At 38.6% G+C, this 22,500-nt stretch overlaps 3 protein-coding genes across 3 annotated transcripts in view; all 3 read right to left on the bottom strand.

The window, feature by feature from the left end:
- Window positions 1-15,635, bottom strand: part of LOC138024639 (uncharacterized) — a 145,969-nt gene extending 130,334 nt beyond the window's left edge. Inside the window, exons 1-2 of the mRNA XM_068871861.1 lie at window positions 15,538-15,635; window positions 11,465-11,763 (exon numbers count right to left, since the gene is read on the bottom strand). Of these exons, the coding sequence (XP_068727962.1) occupies window positions 11,465-11,763; window positions 15,538-15,607 (369 nt within the window). The 5' untranslated portion in view covers window positions 15,608-15,635. The remainder of the gene's footprint in view (window positions 1-11,464; window positions 11,764-15,537) is intronic.
- The window catches only part of LOC138023238 (single-stranded DNA-binding protein 2-like), a 278,648-nt gene that overhangs the window by 229,868 nt on the left and 26,280 nt on the right, over window positions 1-22,500 (bottom strand). The window lies entirely within an intron of this gene.
- LOC138024640 (uncharacterized) lies at window positions 8,051-8,668 on the bottom strand. The gene has a single exon (XM_068871862.1). The coding sequence runs from the start codon at window positions 8,666-8,668 to the stop codon at window positions 8,051-8,053; it is 618 nt and encodes a 205-aa protein (XP_068727963.1).

The following is a 22,500-nucleotide window of genomic DNA, read 5'->3' as shown; positions in this document are numbered from 1 at the left end:
CGATATGCAAACAGCAACGGGTTAATATAGCGATGCCACTGTCTTGGCTGTTCGCTGCACAAACTCTTTAACATGCTCTTCATTGTTCCATTAAACTTTTCCGTCAGGCCATTACACAGAGGATGATAAGGAGTCGTGGTGAGCTGTTTAATGCTCAAAAGCCGCGTCACTTCCTTCATACACTCAAAGACGAACTGCGTACCAAGGTCACTTAAGATCTCTTCAGGCACTCCCAAACGACTAAAGATATCCACCAACGCTTCTGCCACAGTTTCAGTATCAATGTTCTTCAGCGGAACAGCTTCAGGATAACGAGTTGCAAAGTCGACCAATGTCAATATATATCTATGACCGTCCTCACTCGGGGGAACAATAGGTCCAACCAGGTCGATTGCTACTCTCTTAAATGGCTTGTCAATTAATGGCATCTTCTCTAGGGAAACCTTCGGTACGGAACCCTTGTAAACTGTCTTCTGACATACATCGCAGGACTTGCAATAACGAGTCTCGTCCCCTTGAATGCCTGGCCAGTAGAACGCGCTTTGAATCTTATGAGTCGTTTTCTTTATTCCCATGTGACCTCCCATGATCGATCTGTGCGCTAGTTCCATTATTCGACTTCTCAGCTGCACAGGAACCATAACCTGCTTCAGGGGTTTACCTCCGTTCACATAAGGGTGCTTGTAGACGCGGTACAGAACTCCACCTTTCACTTCAAATGAAGTCTCAGCCTGGCCTCTCACAACTACGTCATCTTTCTCCCAAAATTTCTGTAGGCTCTCGTCGTCACGTTGCATCTGGTTGAGCTTTTCTCTATCAACTACAGGACTTTCTTTGGTATCCGGTACCTTCAACGGAATATGTTCTCCAGCTTTCTTAGCTTGACTTCTCGTGGTTACAGCACAAGCTTCTTGTGTAGGAACTTGCCAGCTTGGGTCTGGGTCGTCAGCGGCTCTTGCGCCGGGTACATTACCAATAATTAAATCATAAACAGCATCGGGAAGACACTGCGCTTCCACTTGGCCATTGAGGTAAGGTGTATCAACATCAATCTTTGCGATGGGAACTTTCCTTGCCGTATTGTCAATGAGCAGCATAACATTAAATTCGCCAGTAAACTGATCCTCCGACACAAGGTCCCTCTTTACTACAATTCCACTACAACCAGTATCTCTCAGGACATCAACAGGCTTCTTTCCAACTCTACCTTTCACGACAGGCATTTTACTTCTCACTCCAGTCAACGGTTCAACACAAGCACTACTTAACAATGGAATCTTCTTACCACAGGCTAACAGCAGCTTATCATCTTTAATACAGGCCTTAACTTCTTCATCAGTAGGTTTATCCTCAGGTGGTTGAACTAAACAACTGGCACTCACTTGACCACGCTGCCCAGGGTTACCATCCTTACTTTGTCCTCCTGATCTGCGTCCACCTGATCGACAGTTTCTAGCTTCCTGTCCCTGTTTACCACATAGGAAACACTTTTTGTTAGGGTTGGGCAGTTGACAGCTTTATGACCTCGGGTGTTGCACTTAAAGCAATGCAGAGCTGGTGGATTAATCTGCATGTTCTTGGCTTCGTCCCTCTCAGGCTGCACTGTTGGCTTTCTGCTCGCTGAGCTGAACAAATGTTTACCATGAGCCTCCAAGTACTGGTCAGCGATCTTCGCAATCTTTGCTAGGGTCTCAGGTGCCCTTTCTCGCAGGTGAATTGCCAAATCCTTAGGGTAAGAGTCAATAAATTGTTCTTTCACGATCAAGTCCCTAAGACCATCAAAGCTTCGCACAGTATTCGAAAGCTCTAGCCAACGTAACAGGTATCTGTCCAGTCGCACAATAAACTGCTCCGGACTTTCGTCGACTTCTGGTTTGGATGCTCTAAATTTTCGACGATAACCGTCTTCGGTAAGGTCATATCTCTTCATTAACGCAATTTTTACTCTGTCATAATCCTTAGCTGTGTCCTCCGATAGACGTGAATACACTTCTAGTGCCCGTCCAGACAACAGAGCACTGAGGTTTGATGCCCATCCATCTTTTTTCCACTTAGCTGTTTCGGCAAATCTCTCGAACCTCTGCAAATACGCGTCTAGATCGTCTTTACCATCAACAAACGAGGGGAGTTTAGGTGCCTTAGCCCGATCCTCTCTCACTTCAGGACGTCCGTCAGCATTCTCCACAGCCAAACGTGCAATCTCCAGCTCATGTTCTCTTTTTGCCGCTTCAATAGCCTCTTTCTGTTTCAACAGCTCGGCTTCCATCTCCAACTTTCTTAGTTCGCGTTCTTGTCCTCTAGTTTCTCTTTCTTCGTCTTCTCTTCTGCGCCTTTCCTCCTTCTCTTCCTCTTCCTTTCTTTTATCCTCCTCAAGCATTCGACGTCTCTCTTCTCTTTCTTCTTGTAATTGCCTCTTTTTTTCTTCTCTTTCTTCCTCCAATTGTCTTCGTTTTTCTTGTTTTTCTTCCTCCAATTGTCTGCGTTTTTCTTCTTTTTCTTCCTCTTCCCTCACAAACTCGAGAAGCTTTTCTCCTTCCAATCCAAATTCTTTCCCCATCTGCAAAAGCTTTTCCATTTCCATAGCAGATTTCACAGCAAAAACACAATATACTCTCTTGCACAGTTCTTCTTAATTTTTCTGTAACTCCTTCTTGAATTGTCCTTTCCTGGTTTCTGTAGTCAGCAAACAAATGAATTCCTCTCCCGGACAGGCCCCCAATGTTACGAGTTCGAATGTTTTGAGGAAAGGTAGTTTGCAAACTAAACTCAACGCAGGGTTGTCGGAACAACAACAAGAAGATTTAATCCAAAATGAACGTAGTTTCCACGAAGTAAAACTCTGAACAACACGTATTCGACAAACTTACACGGCCTCCGCCAACTTGAATAAACACAGCTTCTGTCACACTTGACTAAACACAGCCAACGCCAACTCTCTTCGCTTGTGAAAAACTAGTTAGAAAAACACTTCACTTGGACTCGTCTACTTATATACTCTGACAATAAACTTCTAGAACTTTCTAAATTAGTAATGAATCTAATTATAGAAAGATTACAAAACACACCGATTTAGAAACGCTTACGTACAAACTTAAATATAAACAAACTACGAACTCTCGCGAAGGGTCCAGAAAGTAACGCTTGTCACGCAATACTATTTTTCGTAACACCAGGTTTGACCCTAGTTATATGCACGCGGATTTCAATAAGCGTCACGAAGTGTCCCCTTGCTCTTCTCGCCAACTTCAACATCACTCGTGTCTCAGAATACAGACAATTGACAAAAAACAAAGTGTCCCCCAAAAGCTTCTCTTTAAGTAAAGATTAACTGCTGCATTTACCCAAAGCTACAACTAACGCTAACCTTTACCCTTGCCTTATTGTTGAAAATAGGTAGCAAATGCTTAGACTTAAAGGACACCTCTTGTTGGATGTCAAATTAGGCGTTCATCTAATTAGGGTCAAACCTGTACATAAGTGACGAGGGGTGGTCCACAGGGATAGTCCATGTACCGGGACCGTTAAGGGGTCCATGGACCGAGTCCACAGGGGTGGTCCATGTTTTGTATAAGTCTATAAATACCAACTCCTCCACCTGATTTAGATATCCGATGCTTTGAAATAAAATTGTACCCAATAATATTTACTAACTCTGAAGTGGCATCATTTAGCCAAGTTTCCGTGACACCAATAACGGAAGTGGTGTTTGCATATTCATCATAATCAATTTAAGTTTATCGAGACTTTTAAGCAAACTACGAGCATTAATGTGCATAATGGAGAATACATCCCCGTTATTTGCAAACGAGATACAAAATTTGAGTTGGGATCGAGATAACTGGAAAGCATATTCCTAACCTCAGGCCGGTCAATAGGATTAAATAATAATGATTCGAGACGATCTCCGTCATATTGTACAGGATCATGGGACATTTCGTAAAGTACTAAACTAAACAAGATATCATCTAAGTGATTAACGGTGCAGCCACGAATACCAATATTTTTTTCCGTGTAATTAGAGTTAATTTGTTTTGTCCTTTCTTGGTTTGTCCTACAATAGTTTTCTTAGTCCGTAATTAAGCCTCGCTTGTTTTTTATCTACCTTTGTCACACTACCTCGTTAACACCCTTGTAGGGCTGGTATTGTTCTTTGTGTCAGTTTCACTGGTATTGTTTAGTTTTGCATATAAGTTTGTTCATGTTTTATGAAGAACCGTTTCTGTAATCCGGAGAGCCGCACACATCTTGCAAGTGTCCGGTTTTTTCTGAATTCGTTTTGCCTTGTATTTCTATTAATACCTTTCTTTGTAATCTCATGTGCTCCGTTTATCCCCTCAGTGAATCGTCAAGTAAAATAGTACGATATCAAAGTGTGCGCAGAGTCGTTAACAAACGGGAAGGACAGATAATAAATTAAAGTCACTAGACATTATAGAAACAAGAAAACATGTAAGCTAAACACGATAATAGAGGTTACTGAGCTCAAAGGAAAGCCTTGCAGTTCCGCAAAGTTCTCTAAATGGGCAGAAGACTTAACAAAATTGGACGAGAATCTTCGGTTTGATGCAGATAAACGACACAATTCTTTGCCCAGCAAAATTTGTCGCCATTCCGATTTTGAAATTTCTTGGCATCTACAGGAAGTTGTCGGATTTGGGGAGTGAGATGGTCGAATAAGCTCACGTTTTCAAAAGAGCAGTCGGCTGGAATACCAACAGAAGTTGCTGTGACTTTGCAAGCATCATTCCGATTGTTCATGACCTGTTCTCTGATAATCCTTGTAAATATGCAAACTATTGGTCTTGGACCAGGAATTGCATTTCGTTTGGGAACTCGATGGCCAATGTCAATGTCATGGCATGAAATTTCTGCTCTTACTGTTTTGAAAAACTTTTGGCATAAAGCAGTGGAGAGAGAGCATTTTATCAGAGAAATTGAAAAATCAGTCCTTTAAGTTGGTGATATCCAATAGCAGGTGATTGGAATTGGTTTTAGAAAAATGTTTTTTAAGCCAAACAGTTTTACATAAAATGGCCTGGGTCCATTAATGTTTCGTCGCAGTCTTATGGTGGCTCAAACGAGTTTCAACACTTTCAAGAGAGCTTGTCATTAGAAGGAATGACGCTACAACACTTAATCACGTAACAGCAATCTTATGGTATTATATCAAACACCAATTATTGCTGAAAAAGAATTCGGTCATTTTTATGACGTAAAAAGTTACCATGGTAACAGGAAAGCCTTGCAAAAACACCTTATATTTTGGCTTTAGTTGCTCATATCTGATAAACGAACTTGTTGACCCCATAGTTAATCGAGGGACTGGTTATGAAACCTTAAAACCTTCAAAAGCAAGAACAATGTTGTCACCAACAATAATAAAGATTCGTTTAAAATTAAAAAAAATATATTGTTTCTCAATCGATGTTGAACTGACCGAGACCCTGCACAATCTTTTGTTTTTGGTTTGCACGGGTTTGCAAATTAGTTGCGTATAATTTAATCGAAGGATTTGATTGGTTATGTTCTCGAAAAAAGGTGTGTTTTGTACAAGGTCAAGGCTAAAAATACGGACAAAAACATGAAACAAAGGAACTTGTCAAGTTTCATAGCCACCTCCATGCATTAACTACGGTGACCCCAATTTTTTATTGCGCAAAAGTAATCAGTAGGCCAAGATGAAACTCTTTGCAAAGTTGAAAAAAGTTCTGTGGAGCGGATTCATACCTGCCATAATTTTTCAGTAATTTAAGGTGGCTCTGAATCCGTTTCATAGAATTTTTTTAATGATAATAATAATAATAATAATAATAATAATAATAATAATAATAATAATAATAATTATTATTATTATTATTATTATTATTACAATTATAATAATAATGATAATAATTTATTACTTATATTGTGCCTTTTCTATACAATATTCAAAAGCGCATCACAATAGTGTATAACTTAATAACTAAAGTTACACTTGTATTATAAATCTTTCAAGTCTTTCAATAAAGCGTAAAAACTATTTACATTAAAAATCTAACAGAATCTGACATAGAAAAAAATGTATGTTAGAAAAATCTAACATAGAACAACTGTAGAAAGAACTTCTTAAAGACTGATGGATAAAAGAAAATTACTAAGATAACTTAAATGATTCCTTGCATAAAAATGTTTTAATTATAGTCTTAAAAGATTCTAAGTTCCTTGCTTCCCGTGCAGACCTAGGTAACTTGTTCCATAAAAGGGAGCAACAATCTGAAATGCTCTGTCCTCCGTTGTTTTCTTTGTTTTCGCAATTGGTTTTTTAAGCAAGGGATCATTGTCATTACGTCTTAAGCTTTAGCACGAAGGCTGTTGAATGCTAATTAGGTCTGAAAGGTACTTAGGCGCATGACCGTGCAACATTTTATAAGTTATCAGAAGTATCTTATAATGTATTCTGGCGCGCATTGGTAACCAATGTAATTCTGCGAGCAGAGGTGTTATGTGACAGAACTTGGGCGCGCGATAAATAAGTCTTGCACTTGCATTCATAACACGTTGGAGTTTCCTAGTTTGATATTCCGGGATTCTATATAAAAGGGTATTGCAATAGTCCAATCTACTACTAATGAAAGCATGTACTAGTTTTTCAGTTGATTCTCTGGACAGATATTTTCTAATATGACGTCTGTTGTGAATTGTTCTTTAGTAACTTACTTATTTTTCTTATTATCTGGTCAACTTATAAGTACATTTCTTTTCTTGTAATTATTTTTGTTGGTTGTATGGCGAAATAAATAAATAAATCAATAAATCAATAAATGTTGTAAAAGTAATAGAAAGCACTGCTACATGTCTTTGTAATATGAGTTCCCATATCTAGATGCGTGTCAAAGCATGTGCCTAGATTGCGTGCAGAGACTACAAAAGAGACTTCAGCCTGTCCAACATTGATGCTTTGGATTGAAACTTGAGAGCTGCTGGCGAGTACCTATCATCAGGAACTCAGTCTTGTCATCATTGACAATAAGTTGATCCTCTCTCATCCATGCTTGGACATCACAGATGCACTTCTACGTGGCAGATACAGCTTCAACTTCACTGAAAGTGTCAGATGGATTAAATGACAAATACAACTGTGTGTCGTCCGCATATGTGTGAACAGAGGGCAGATGGTGTCTTAATATCTGAAACAGCTTACTCACATAGATGGTAAAGAAAAGCAGGCCCAGGCAAGACCCTTGGCGGACTCTACACGTCAAATCAAATGGTTTTGAGAGAGTTCCGTTAATCGACACCTTCTGCGACCTGCCCTCAAAGTAACTCTCAAACCATGAAAGTAATTTCGCACGCAACCCAACTGTTGACCTCAATCGATCTAGAAGGATCTCATGTTCGACGGTGTCGAATGCAGAGGTTAAGTCGAGAAGCACCAACAACGTAACTTGACCTTTATCTATCGCCATTAGGAGATCGTTCTTCACCTTAAGTAGTGCGGTCTCAGTGCTATGATTTTGGTGGTAAGCACTTTGCAATTCTGGAAACAAACCATTGGCTCACATGTGCTCCTGTAATTGTACAGCGACCGCCTTCTCTGTACGTTTGGACGTGAACTGTAAGTTTATCAATTGAAGACCAGATTTTTGAGCAGAGGATGTACTAATGCCTTTTTCCATCCGTCAGCGAAGTAACCATGCTTTAATGATATGTTCAACATCCTAGTAATCACTGAAAGTAGCTCCTCAATACAAAGCAACAAGATGGATGACGGGAAAGGGTCCAGAGCACATGTCTTCGTGGAAGCCACAGCCATCTTCCTTAAATCCTCCTCAGAGAGAGATTGAAACTCTTATAGCGTGACAACGTCATCAGTACTCGATGAACCGTGAGGCGCACACTCAGTAGAAACCGCATGAGGGACCGCGTCACCGGCTAACTTTGATCTTATAGCAACTACTTTATGGATGAAGTATTCACCCATCTCATTTGCGAGAACAGAGGCGTTAGCATGAGGTGGAAGAGACTTATCCTTTTGCAGATTTAATAGATTCTTACTAGCCCGGAACAGCTTTTATTGGTCCGAACTGTTCTTGTCAATAAATGGCCTGTAATGAGTACACCTAGCTTCGTTCATCAGATGTACAACATAATTCCGCTTAACCTTAAACACTACAAGATCTGATGGGAGTCTAGTTTTCCTCCATCTTCTCTCGGCCTTCCTCCTGTCCCTGCGAGCCTGAAATATGTTATCATTAAACAATGGGGGCCTGGATCGAGTGATGACATGACGAGAACAAACCGGCGCGTGTTCGTCTAATAGCGATTTAAAAGTCGTATTATAACAGTCGAGCAGCATGTTCAAATCATCAGGCGGGTCTTGATGAAGCTGGGAGTTACGACTAGCTTTTCTCAACTTGGTTATGTCAATTGATTTGAGTTTCCTGTATTCAGCATGCTTAATTCTTGGCGCAGGCCTCATCACGCTTAGCTTACATATCACGGTAGCTTGGTCAGAGAAATATATCTCCGGAAGGGGCTCACCATCCACAATATCATCGGCCTGCGGTGTGATAATTAAATCCAAGGTGTGGCCATGTATGTGAGTGGTTCGCTCAACATGCTGTACCAGACCCATAGAGTTCAACAGGTCCTTGAGCCGGATGGTGTCCGCATCTGACGGAACGTCCATGTGTGTAATAAAGTCGCCACATATTAACAGTAACTCATTACACATAACTAATGACTCGAGAGAATTTATGAAAGAAAACACTCGTACTCACGGGATGATCCGCAGAATAAGTTGGTCTATACACGATGACAACTCGAACAGACGAACAGTTCCGAACTGCACAAGCCATTCCGACACTTCAAACGAAGACCGCTCGGCTGAAAACACTTTGTTTACATCAAGACCGTCGCGATATAACAGCGCAGTCCCGCCACCCCTACGAATAACTGGAATAGTGTGAGCTCACCTAAAATCGCAGACACAAGATCATTGAGCCAGGACTCGCATATCGTAAACAACTCAGCTATCAGATCACATACCAGGTCCACAAAGGCCGATGATTTCTTCCTTAATGATCTTGCATTCAAACTACATAACTGAAAGGCCCTGTTGTCCAGGTTACCAAAGATGGCATTACGCTCAACACTTATAAGTGTGTCACGTGGTGGCTTCCTGCACGGATGAGTGCGGCTCTCAATTGGCGATGAAACAATGGCGGTTATGTGAGCATTTCCTGTGGGACCCGGATTAAGTTTAAATACCAAATCACCAACGTCCAATACAATATGAAAAGTCGCCACTGAATAGGCCATTTCCGAGTTCTTGCCTGGCTCCTCTTCAAAGCAAGGCCAAGTGCGAAGTTTTTGTTATGAAAATTAGTAGTCATTCTTATGTAAAGTAGAACTAATTACCATCACAAAACCTTCGCACTTAGACTCGCTTTGAAGAGGAGGTAGGCATGAACTCTGAACTGGCCTATTAGCATAGAAGGCACATGGTCTCCTTTGTCGCCTCAGTTTAATGTTCAGTGGTCCAATAAACGAAGATGAGTTGGCACAAACAATGGAGAAAATGTTTGCATGCCAAGGCCGTGAACACAATAGTTATGTAACAACGCCCCCGTTATGAATAAAATCCAAATTTTCACTGAATTGACCGAATGCAAAAATGGCCGCCAACAAATTATTCTTTTCTCTTTGTGTTAATTAGCCTAACTAGCCTCGTTTTACAGCCCAAATTCTTTCAATTTTACGCGTGTGAAGGAACAAATAAGAGCCCCAGTTAGGAATAAAATGATTGAAATCAAGGAGCTCATTTGTGAATACAGAAAGTTTCATTCTGGCATGCTGATTACATTATTTTCAGAGATAAAAAATGGGGATCACCGAATTCATTTTGGAGATATGAGTAGCTGTTGCCACGGTAACTTTTTACGTCACAAAAATGACTGAATCTTTTTCAGCAATAATTGGTGTTTGATATGGTACCATAACATTGCTGTTAAGTGATAAAGTCTTGCAGAACGGTATACATTCTTCTAATAAGAACGTTTCTTTCAAGTGTTGAAACTGGTTTGAGCCACCTTAAGTGTAAAGTATGCCAATGAATAGCAAAGAAGGAATACAAGTTATCACTTGCTTGTGATATGAGAACAACAGGTCAAATATTACCACTTATGCGTCATAAAAAATTTGCATACTGTTAATATTATAATTGAGACCTATAGCAAAACGACTAAACATACCTTCCAGTTTCACTGCGCAACAGACACGAGAGAAATATACAATTAGGTTTACTTTGGACGATTAGGCCGCACACCGTCTTAACATTACAAACATAAATATTGGAGAAAAGCCACATCTATTGGGCACACATAAATTGACTAAACACATTTCGATCACAATACAGCAAGGGAAGTATATCCAATACACAAAGTAGCGGCATTGGCGGATACGAAAACCAAAAACCCTGTGGGAAAAAAATGGAAACGTATCCTTCCCGAACCAAATTCAGTGCCTCAAGTACTTCGGACGTCATGGCGGCCATGTTGGTCTAAAAAACGTCTTTTGGGAATTTGTCTCTATTATTATTATTATTATTATTATTATTATTATTATTATTATTATCATTAGTATTATATTTATTATTATTATTATTATTATTATTATTATTATAAAAAACGCGAGCGACATTTTGCTTCTGTTTTGTGCACCAACATGGCCGTCTAATCACGTGAGTGCAAACTAAGAATTGCGCAACAGATAAATGATGACGCTTAACTATATGTCCAAAATCTCGAAAATCGTGGGTAATAGGTGTCGGCCTCGAATGACTGATCACGTGCTATACCCAGCTTGGATGCACTTAAATCACTACCTATAATCCCTCACTTACACCTTCTGCAACCCAGGCCCTCTCGCTCTTGTGACGCAGAAATATTCAATTTCAGGCTTATTCGTTACCACTCAATCGCTAGAAATTCCGGCATTAAACAAGAAAGGTGAACACATCCGTAAAAAAGACTCTACTGAAGACTATCAGGTTGTCGTTTGTTATCCATTGAGTGTAATTACAAACAACAAGACAAATCGAGGCAGTGAATTGTCTTTCACTGCTGGTTAAATAAATTCTCGCTGAAACCTTCTTTGGAGGAAAACGTTGAACAAAGTTCACTTTATCCAGCATGAGCAAAATGTCGGGTCTGGCCTCCGCCGATGCCATTAACTTTGTCCTCAATATAATTATTTTTTTCTGGAGAAAAAACCTTTTAACTGTGTTCTACCTCAAAACCAATTACGCTGCAGAACAACAAAAGCAAAAAAGTAATCGCACTTTCGTTGTCATCTGCATGACGTTATTCAGTGCAAGAATTTAGTATTCCATATTGTACTGACATGATGTAATCATTGATTATAAGCTAAATGTCCACCGGCTCAAACGTTTATGTCTTGGTACATCAACAACTTTGTAACTCACCTTAACAAGTCCATTTTCTTTGTAATCTGTCCATGTTTTATTGTCTGTAGATGACTTTAAGGTGTACTTATTTACCCAGTCACGATAAACGTCTCCCCCTTGAATGGACACAGCACAGATTACATGAAGCGACTGTAGGTCAATCTGCAGATACTCATTATTATAAGCACACCATGATCTTCTTACGTCATTCAATCTATCAATAGTGGCTAAAACCCAGGAAGAGTTACTGGAGGCCGTTATCCTTTCATCTGGTATTAAACCGTTTTCCATTCCAAGATCCCAATCAATACAGTCTCCTACGTTTAAATAAACAATTGCAGTTTAGGTTACAGTTGAAAACTCCCTAGCGGAAAACAAGACTCGTTTTATCTTTGTTCTTTTCCCCAAATAAACTGACATTTAGAAACCTTTCTTTTTACTAATGCAGTAGATAAAGGGTAACAAACACTTAATGAGCTAAGCCGATTATTATTGTTATTATTATTATTATTATTATTATTATTATTATTATTATTATTATTATTATTGTGGTTACTGCGACAGAACTGATTAATTAATTATTACCGGAAACACACAAAGATTTGATTGACATTTTAAGAGAATTCATTTGGGTAACTAAGGCTTAAGTTTCAGATAAGTCAATAGCACGTGTTTGAAAGGATATAAGTCAGTCGCTAACCAGTTTCAGTAGTTTAAGTCAACTAGTTTCAGCAGTGTTAAGGCGTCGAGTTCAGTTTCAAGAGTTCGTAGTTTAGGGAAACCCGCCACAGAAGTAAGTTTAGTTCAGTCTGTTATTTTGATGCTTTTCTTTTCATTTGCTTAGAGATTTCAGCGCATTCGAATATCTCAGTGATTGTTATGTAATCTTGTTCATTTCAGATCGAATAATTGTCATAGTGAATAAAACATTGATTTTTACCACAATTGCCTGTAATCTCGCAATCTGATTGGCTAATTTGCCGTTCTCGATGAGATTCTAGACAACGCTGTACGCGTCATGCTCGCGTCATTTTGTCATGCAGTGTAATAGCCAATCAGGAACGCTCATTTTGGGAAATAAACCAATCATATTGCGAGAAAGTTTTAGACAACGCTTGCTCTTTCTTTGAGTCATGATTTTGGTCACGCTCTAAAATAAAAACTTTCTTTGGCGCTTCGTGAGTCCACAACATTTTGACCACTGTGATGACGAATGCCGTTGTCGATAAGAGTACAGACAACGCTGAGCCACTTTTGATTTGTTATCCGACTCACGGTTTCTTCCGTAAACTTTCAGCCGTCAATACTCCAAATGTCGAATTATTATTAGTAGTAGTATCATCATCATCATCATTATTATTATTATAATTATTATAATAATAATAATTATTATTATTATTATTATTATTATTATTATTATTATTCTTGTTTATTATTATTATTATTATTATTATTATTATTATCATCATAATCATCTTTAGTGTGGAATACCATGCAATACCAGTAAAAAATATTCGGCTGTCGGGTTCTTTTGAGACCTATTATTTTATTGTGCTTTCTGCTTTCTATGTGGGCAGGTCTAGGAAATATTTTTCGACATGCCAATACAACTGTTTCTGCACTATTTGTCCCATTTGGCATTTGATAAAGATACCAGGGTGGGGCGAGATGCATTAATTTTGGGTAAAATTCATTAACAACTAATCCCTTAATTTGCTGATAAAACCCCGAAATCATGAGAAGCTAATTCTAATAGAGAATACTATAACCTCGATAATGCTATCTTCATTCCATTTCAGGCATGAAATGTATGGCAATTAAGTATTTTTTTAAATCTGTTCTGTTACTACTGTAGTCTGCTTTCGCTAATATAGTCAATGATTTACAATATACTAGAACAGTTAGTGAAACTCAAAACTCGTACTCGTAGTCGCGATTTCGAAGTTTTATCAGCAAATAAAAAAAATAGTTGTTGATGAAGTTTCTCCAAACCTAATTTACTTCAGAATTTTTATTTGTAGGACAACGTAAAAGTCGTTTTTTTTTTCTTCAAGCTCTGGTAAGATATCTGTCGAAGGGTCCCTTACTGTTTATAGAGAGCCAAAATTTCGGAAATATCTAGAGGGAGAAAGTTAGGCGATTCTTGCCATTAGGATACAAAAAAGTTTCATTTTATAGTTAGCTTTTATATTAGAGCAAAAGAATTTTAACTGAGAATATACACAGTGGTACTGACAACTTCTCCCGAGTGGTACAGTCGTTTTTGTCGTTGTATGTTATACAAAGGAACCTCACAGCTCTTACGAAGAGATGATGACCGAGTATTCTCGATACAATTTGGCGGTTTCGACTGTATAATAAACAAACAACAATAATAGCGTTTTCATGTGCGTCAGTTCCCCTATAGATCATCATTTAGCTTATTGGACTAATAATAACTGTCACCACTAATTTGTGAAATGGTGAGGATCACGTTCTTACAAAAGCACCTAAAATATCATAATGAAGGGGCTGTGTAAAAGTGCTACTTTGATCAAAAATTACTTCTTTTTTTCTTCAGATTTTGAAAGTGCGACTGCTATCACTTGACTGGCAAAAAATTTTAAGCTTTGATTTTTAACCAAAGGTTGTTAACTTTTTGAGTGTAAGTTTTGGACTTGACAGTCCTCTGTAGGTGAGATATGTATGTAAAGAACCATACAATACATCAACTCGCTCAATTCCATGACCTTAATCATTCGGCCTAGGTCTAAAAACTATGAGTTTGGTTTTCTCAATATTAAGAGACCTAAACCAGTGCGAGACAGTTTCAAGTTTAATATTCAGTCAATTTTTGAATTAAGACGTTGGATCACAATGCTTAAACAAGAAACGGGGTCGTCAGCAAAGAAAAAAAAATATTTATTGAAGCAATTCCCCAAAAAAATCATCAATATAGATAACTAAGTATACGGACCAACTATCATCGAGCGTCCATGGTTGCGATCGCGCAGAATTCACTTGGACTAGTTGTTTTCGCTTATTGCAAGAGAAGTGGAATAACCCTGGCAGAAACCGAATGCCTACAAAACTATATTCGGTAGCTGCTATATATTTCAAAATACAATTATTAACAGCTCCTTCAAAGGATTTTGATCAGTACAACTGGAAGCACTAGTGTTCAATAGAATTAAATATTGATGACAATATATAAAGTCCAAAGATGCCTCCTGGTGTCTTGGGTTTAATAGTTTTAAGGTCATTTCGTTATTGTAAGTTGTGTATTACTGGTTTTGACATGTTCCGGTAGCACGAAAAAGGATACCATTACCAAAAGGAATGTGCCGGCAGTGGACAACGAAAAGTATGAAAACCAAATACAAGGCCAAATTTTCCTAAAAATGTTCCACATGGAAGGAAAACCATTGAAAATATTTTGCTCGGCAGCCAGATGTTGAGTCAATATCATATGGATAAATTTACATTTTCTTTGGCTTTTGCCAATAATCCAAAAAGAACTAGCTAGCTTTGGTTGTTTGTCGCCGTTTTACTGAGAGGAAATTGTTGTTCAACTGAGATGTGTGTGATAGGTCAAGAGACATTTGAAACGGTTTTGTAGCATTATGTCAACCAAAAGAAAACTCCACTGGAAAGGTATAATTGTGACTCAATTGGCTGCACAGTACAGGTAAGGACCTTACGGAAACTTTTGCTTTGAGGAAGCTAATATTGTAAAGGATTTGCAGATGATCAGACCACTGATATTTCTCCCTTTAAGAGATTTCAGTCCCGTTTTTGAAATTTCCTTTTTAAAGACTCCCCACTCCCCCAGTTTCCCTCTCTCGATTTCCCTCTAACTTGTTCCCTGTTTCTGACATCCGTTACTATTTAACATTTTCTACTTCTCGTCTCAGATTTTCAAACTAGGATCTTCCATATTTTATCACACATTTTGTAACCCGCAAATTGGATGTTTCTTCTCGCATTTTTGAATTTGCATGACGCATTTTTTTATTTCCTATCTCTCATATCGCATGTCCCCTACAAGCTTCCGTGCTTACAGTCTTCTATATTTTATCATGATGACTAACTAAACATGAAATCGGACTCACCCCAGACGCAATGCAGCAAGGAGATGAAAAATACAACTTTACACCAATGAGTGTGGCGATAAAGCTCCATCGCAAGATTAAACCTTACGGAAAGACAAACTAGCTTCTCTTGGCTACCAGCTGCTCATGTCGTGTTAAAGAATATAAAAAAGTTCTGAAATAATTTGCTGTCAATATCAATTTCGGTTTTGTTTTCCACTGAAAGTTGATAGGACTCATGGTTAACATGGCAAACGGTTAAATAGTTGATCACGTTTTATCCTAAACACTCAGCGCTGAAATAAATTTGTAACTTATACATAAGTAACTTGGTGAATGTTACTCGGCCAACCGTTGTAATTAAGATATTTAGACAAAAAGCAAAAAAGAAATGTATAGTTTTAAGACTCTATCTTCAAACGCGGAGCCTGATGTAAACGATTCAACTATATGTCCGAATTTGAAATATCTGTTAATTTTTTGCTGATCATGACAGTTAGACAGACTAGAAGCGCTAAAAATGGAAAAATGTAATGTCAATCAGTTTTGTTCTCCTACCACCTGCCCATCGTATATTCAGTCACTACGTGTTGAGTGGGGAAGTCTGAAACGTAGGTGGATCACAAAGCCGCCTTCAACTCGTTATACAGGGAAAAAAATCAAATGGGAACATACTGAGATGAATAGTTATTCGCACAATGAAAGGAGAGCAAAAGAATATACACGAGGTGGTACTGATAACTTCTCCCAATTAACACAGTCGTTTTAGTTGAGCGAATGAATAACATGACAGTGGCGGCCTTTTTGTACAACAAGGAAGCACAAAAACCCACAGAGCTTGCGCAGGAAGCTTTGTCAGGGGAGGGGAGGTGAGGACTGAAAAATCCACACCTTCTTCCTCCCCTTTTCCTCCCCCGACAACGCCAGCAACGCATCTTTGGAACAAACGCCACTCGGCACTCTCAATCCCTGTTATATATGAGCGCTTCTTATTCAGCTAATTTACTCGCTTTTTTCGTTACATTATCTCCAATTAATGGAATCGCTCCCCTACTTCCAATATAACTTGAAACAGCCCTCATTCCTCACTTCGTTCTCACGAAGGACTTAAGCTCAAAGCATTAGCCATCGATTTGAAATATTTTTTGTTTTACGGTGGTAGTGTCTTTCACTCTCCCGGCACCGACGCAGCACCACACTTTTTCAGACAACTATCCCCTTCATAAACTGAGCTTGTAGATTATAAGTGCTTAATATCACAGTGAATGAGAGCCAAATCGAGTGAATGAATTCCTCTTTGTGTTCTGTAGGAGGAGTGATGGCTGTGTAAATTCTCTTTACAGTTTCTATGAAATGTCAGTGAAACAGGTATTGATAATGAACATTATTATCAGCTAAAGAGGTGTGATCTTTATATAACACCAAGTTCTCATGACTGTCCAACAAAAAAACTCTATGTCACTAGTTGGGAGAATGAACGTTTCGATCGTGAGAATGTTGATCAAAGGCAGTTCTAAATCACAAAGTGATTGAACTCTTTTCTTGTGCAAAGGGCTCTCAATATTAAGTGAATTATTGAACAACAAATCCAAATAAAAATGAATGTCGAAGATTGAATGGGGATACTGAATAAATCAATAAAAATGGATGAAAAGGGACCACAAATACCAATCATAATTCAAACGAAAATGTTTAACTGAGGTGTGACTCCAATTATAAAACTTACCCCAATTCTCAACCAATACATGAGCCACGCCTCCATTATCGACTTTGCGCCTGTTAAAATTCAGATAGTCAACCGTTAAGATACAAGTAGAGTACAAATAGAGCCTGCACATAAACGTCTTTTATTCCGTGACGACTGTTGACTGTCTCTTGTGCCTGCTATGTTCCCGGTTTGATTTTTCGTTTTAACGGAAAGAATAAGTAGTTTCTGTCCTACCAAATACTTCGGAAAGTTCTAATGAACCATGAAAGGCTAGAAGCTGTAATTGTATACTGCAGCGTTCCTACCAATTAAACTGATTTAGCTTAGACGCGTTACTTAGAAATTATAAACCAACTTTTTCTTACCTTCTATGAATTACAGACAAAAACATATTTAAACCCATGAAGACTTAGTGCTGCAAAACACGAGGCCTCGATTTTGAAAATAAAAATAACTTTCACTTGCTTTTTACGGACGCATGCGTGCATATCATTTGAAGAATTGTGCACGCACGGACTTCACAAGCCAGATTCAACATTCCCTCGTGCCACTAACAAAAGCAGTATGCCACTGACTTTGGCGTTTTCGAGGCCGCTCGATCTGCATATTGAATACTATGACACTATCACGAAGCCTATGCAAACAGGAATAATTTCTTTGCAGATATTTTTGTATTGTTTGTGCTTCTATATAAAACGCGTATGTTCCTAGCGTTCCTTTTGGGGTTGAACGAATTATCAAATTATTTGTCCGCTATTCATTTGTTATTTGGTACCCGCTAATAATCCCAACGGCCCGATAACAAAAAACGGCCTCCACCAATAGTTTTATCCTTTAAATCTGTGGCTATGACTATCAGAGATCTACAATTGTGTCTTCTTTGATGAGCGCTCGAAACGTCAGCTTTTAGAATCTCTGTACGGTGGCCAATTTACCTTATAAACTCTGTTGATAAAACCAAATTTTTGTACACTACTTCCCCACCGACGCAGCACCACAGTTTCTTTAGAAACTACCCCCCTCCTTTCTTCTTTGATGAGTTTCACACGCCATCACTACCAGTGGAAAGGTCACGACAGAGTCTTTCTGCCTTTAACAAGATCCAGCATAACATAAGCATATAAGATTATAGTTAAACTTTTTCCAGTGATATGTCGGCATTGCATTTCATATCTCTTGTACCACAAGGTAAGATATACAATCAAAACGAAGAGAGACCCTTCACTCAATTTTGCTGACCCTCCAAAACATTGAGATCTATCCCGTTTTAGGAAAAAAAGATGATAGAGATAGTGGCGAGCAAGAGCATCCCTTATAATGTTATGCTACGTTGCCCAAGATGGCAAACATCTTCTAAAAGAGCAATCTTTTAAGTAGACTTATTTTTATCCACAATTTGTAGCTATAGGTGATTACATAAAAGTTTTTCGTTTTTCAGAGCACACAGTTCTTGTCGACGATCTTTTTCTTTTAATGTATTGAAATTTTTATTTCATTTCTTCATTTACTGTATATTTATCGGTTTCTTTATTTATTTATCTATTTGTTCATTGACATATTTAGGTAAGGCCTCCCTTTTCCGAGCAAAAATGCCCATGCCACCTCCCCCCCCCCCACCCCCTCCTCCTCTTTGCATCAGCTCTTCCCACCCCTACCCAAACTCTGACCACGATAACTTAGAAGGATTGGTTTTGAATGTTTTGCGTTCAGTGTAAGGGCAGGGAAATAGACCACTTTCACAAATGGCAACCCCCTTTACATTCTCTTGCATTTATGTTAATTAGACCTCCTGCCCTCATTTTGAAACAAATAATCTTTTGAAATTTGCTCGTTGTAGCAAGGATAGAAAGGCTTATTAGTATTAAAACAGAAGAATATTTTATTTGGCTGCCATTATGAAAGAGGTCTATGGCGCAGAATAAATAAGTCCTGTTTCTTTGAGGATCCAAAAAAGCCACTGGGAGACTGGAGGTGGGTACTGCATGCTAAATGAATAAATAAGCTAAGAAGGGATTTTCCTTCCTCCCTAAGACTTGAAGAGAGTTCCTTCAGGAAAGTAAAAGGTTTTTGATTGAGGACACAGAATGGGGGAAGCAACAACAGTTAACTCCGTAGTATACCTGTACAGCGGACACCAATATGTATTTTGCAGTCACCAACATTGTACTTTTTTTTTTTTTCGAGAAGGCTCAAATATGAAAACATCTAAACAACGTACACATTTCTATACCCTTTTCTACTCCAAATAAATGTTGATGCTACAAGAATTAGCCATTCATAGAATAAAATTGCTAGTGTACATAGCGAGACTAAGAATCGTAATCATAATATTGATAATAATAGTACTTAATCATATTAATTATATATGATTACGTAATAATAATAATAATAATAATGATGATTATAATAACAATTTCAAAGTAAAAAAAAAATGTAATCACCCCCAAAAATTCTGAAAGATAACAACAAAGTTTGTGATGAGAGCATTAATTAAAGAATTTGGATCTGCAACAAAATATTTTGGACTGAAAATACAGCTTTATTTTTGAGTTGCACACGACAAAAATTTGCCATGGGGAGCAAAATCTTAAGTTGAGGCTAAGATTTTTGTGCCTTTGTTTACACAGTCACTCTAGCTTTTGCTCCTGCATTTGAAACTATTCAGAAGTAACTGTGTTATGTTGTGGATGCCACAGATTTGTATACCCGAGCCTTGAGTACAACTGTGCACAATAATCTATATGAAGCTTCCTTTTACACAAATGAGCTGATGTGGGACTGTAAACGGCAGGTAGTGTTATAGCAGTTTACCCGAAAAAAAAAAATCGCCAAAATACCCAAAAATACCCAAAATTTATCCAAATGTACGTAACCAAAATTAATGGAAGCATTGTATACCGTACACCTGAAATTCAAAGAAAGTGATAAACCGAATACTCGTCTTTTAACTGCAATATACCGTATACCCGATTTAAAAAGCCCCTGTATACCGTATACCCAGAAACCCTGGCCGACCCTGACGTATGATACAAGACATCTTCAGCATGCGAGGATCGCAGTTAGGCAACTTTTCTTTTTTCTTTGCTCGTCCAAAGAGCTTTAGAAAGAAGCCCGCAAGAAGGAGGGAGATTTTTGCCGATATAAAAACGGTGCTTTTTTATAGCGCAAAAAAGAAACAAACTTGCTAAGGACAATTGTTCATCTCAGCTCTTTCGCCGTCCTTTATTCATCACGAGTAGTTTTTCGGTCGATTTTAGTTGCTTCCTCCAAGTTTCCTTTCTGTAATTTCTAAGTTTTTCGTCCGTTTTGACAAAGCCTTTCAAATTCATATTAATATACCAGGTGGTGAGACCCCAGTACAAAGGACGTGGTTGGATAATGCTTGAGGTGTGGAAAACGAAGATCGAAGCTTAAGACTCGGAAAACCAAGACCTCCCCGTAAAAAAATTACTTATTAAAACACATTTCTTTGTTTTCTTGTTGTTCACAATGGCCTGTGAGTCATTTTAGCTGAGTTACCGTTGACGTTGCTGAGAACTTTAGGTCAAGCACTACTTTTGGAAAAAACGCTATGTTCGCAGAAAATCAGCACATATGGAATAGCTAAACAATAGCTAACAATTGTATGCGGGCTAGCATCAATCGTTATCCCTACTTTTGCCCCTTTTCTAGAACTGATACAAAAATTCGGATTACGCACCCCATACGCCAAACAAGTCACCATGCTCCCAGACCACCCGAATCATGACAGGACAGCAGAAATTACAGATTAAGGGCGAATCTTACTAGTAGGATTTCATTGACAATTTCTTCACTCAACATGATCTCAAAGTGTATTAATATACTGGACAGTTGAATTATATATTGTAGAAGGTCTTTATACAGTTTCATCTTCATTCACGGCACAGATGAGCGATTTTATCTAACCCGCAAAAACAAAAACAAAATAGTTGGAAGTTGTATCCGAAAATCTCAAATTCTCCTCCGTGTTGTTTGCATAATTTGCTCAAGTTATTTCACACAGACAGAGATGGATTAAACATTGCACCTTCCTTCACGAGTTAAATACTATCAGCGTCTCATTATCCGTAATGTACACAACTTTTCCCCAAGGTATAGTTTTTTTGTTTTTAAAAATTAGTTCTTTCAAATAATCTTACAATTTTTATCACATCAATCATATTAACGCTTTGCAGACCCAAGACCCCCCCCCCCCCCCCCCCCCCCCGATATTTCGTTCAGAAACAAAAAATGTTTAATTTACTACTTTCCTAAACGAGTCGCAAGATTTGTTGGTTGGCGAACATTACAATATAGGTCCCGTACGTTTGATAGAATTAATCCTCGGAGCACGCAAAGCCCGCCTTGTTCCATAGCAGTCCTTTCACGCTACAACACCAATCACAAACAAGCGCATCATAGAATCAAGACTGTGTTTCTTGACTGCCCAACGATCTACAGTCACCGTTTAATTAAACTAAGCAGACCAAAAACACCTGACTCGCGCGCAGTGGTTTCCCGTGCTTTTTACATAGCTACATCTCGTATCATTCCAAACACTGATTCGCTCTTGTTACGTGCGGACACCTTGCGGTAAGGACTGTTTCCCTAATATGCGTGAAATAAGGAGAGTTGATGCATATTGGAGGTAAACGTGCAAATTGGATAACTAGCCGTCTTCATGCACGTTAAAAGACGAAGCAAAATACAAACCTTGCGGAAAACTTGGGGTGAGCTTAAGGTTTCATTCCAAACAGCTCCTCGATTTTTCAGTGTAAATCAGAAGCTTACGAAATCACTGGGTCCGCTGGGCGCCAACGCATCGACCACCTGCTTGCGCTCAAGTTTTACAGAGCACCAAGGTACAAGTCTCTCTCAATTTCGTCTTTCACCCACTTATTTTCCGGTGCGCCTGTTAAATGACATGACAATTTGAAAAGGGCTTTTCAGCTTTGCTTTCCCTCTCATCTAACACACTTGCGGCTTCCGCTTCTCCACTTTTCATACACACATAATTTCTTCAAAGAAACGTGAAGTGAAAATAAAAAAATGGGTGAATAAATCACAAGAGAAAAAAAAGCCTATCGCTGAAATCAACGGCTTCACCGAATACCCTGCCACGTCGAAGCTTTACACTAAATTGGGTGGATACGTGGGTACGCAGATACGCATTGGAGACGCCGACCTTAGTGGATACGCAGTATTTCTCCCGTCTGAGGCGCCAAACAAAAAGAGCGAGGGACATTGATGTATATGTATTTCTCGTTCATAAAGCA

This window comes from Montipora capricornis, chromosome 11, assembly GCF_036669925.1.
Source record: "Montipora capricornis isolate CH-2021 chromosome 11, ASM3666992v2, whole genome shotgun sequence".
NCBI lineage: Eukaryota > Metazoa > Cnidaria > Anthozoa > Scleractinia > Acroporidae > Montipora > Montipora capricornis.
This window is presented reverse-complemented; position numbering and strand designations above follow the sequence as displayed.

What these genes read in the sequence shown, in the direction of transcription:
- LOC138024640 (XM_068871862.1), bottom strand. Translation starts at nt 8,668, where the DNA reads ATGGACGTTCCGTCAGATGCGGACACCATCCGGCTCAAGGACCTGTTG.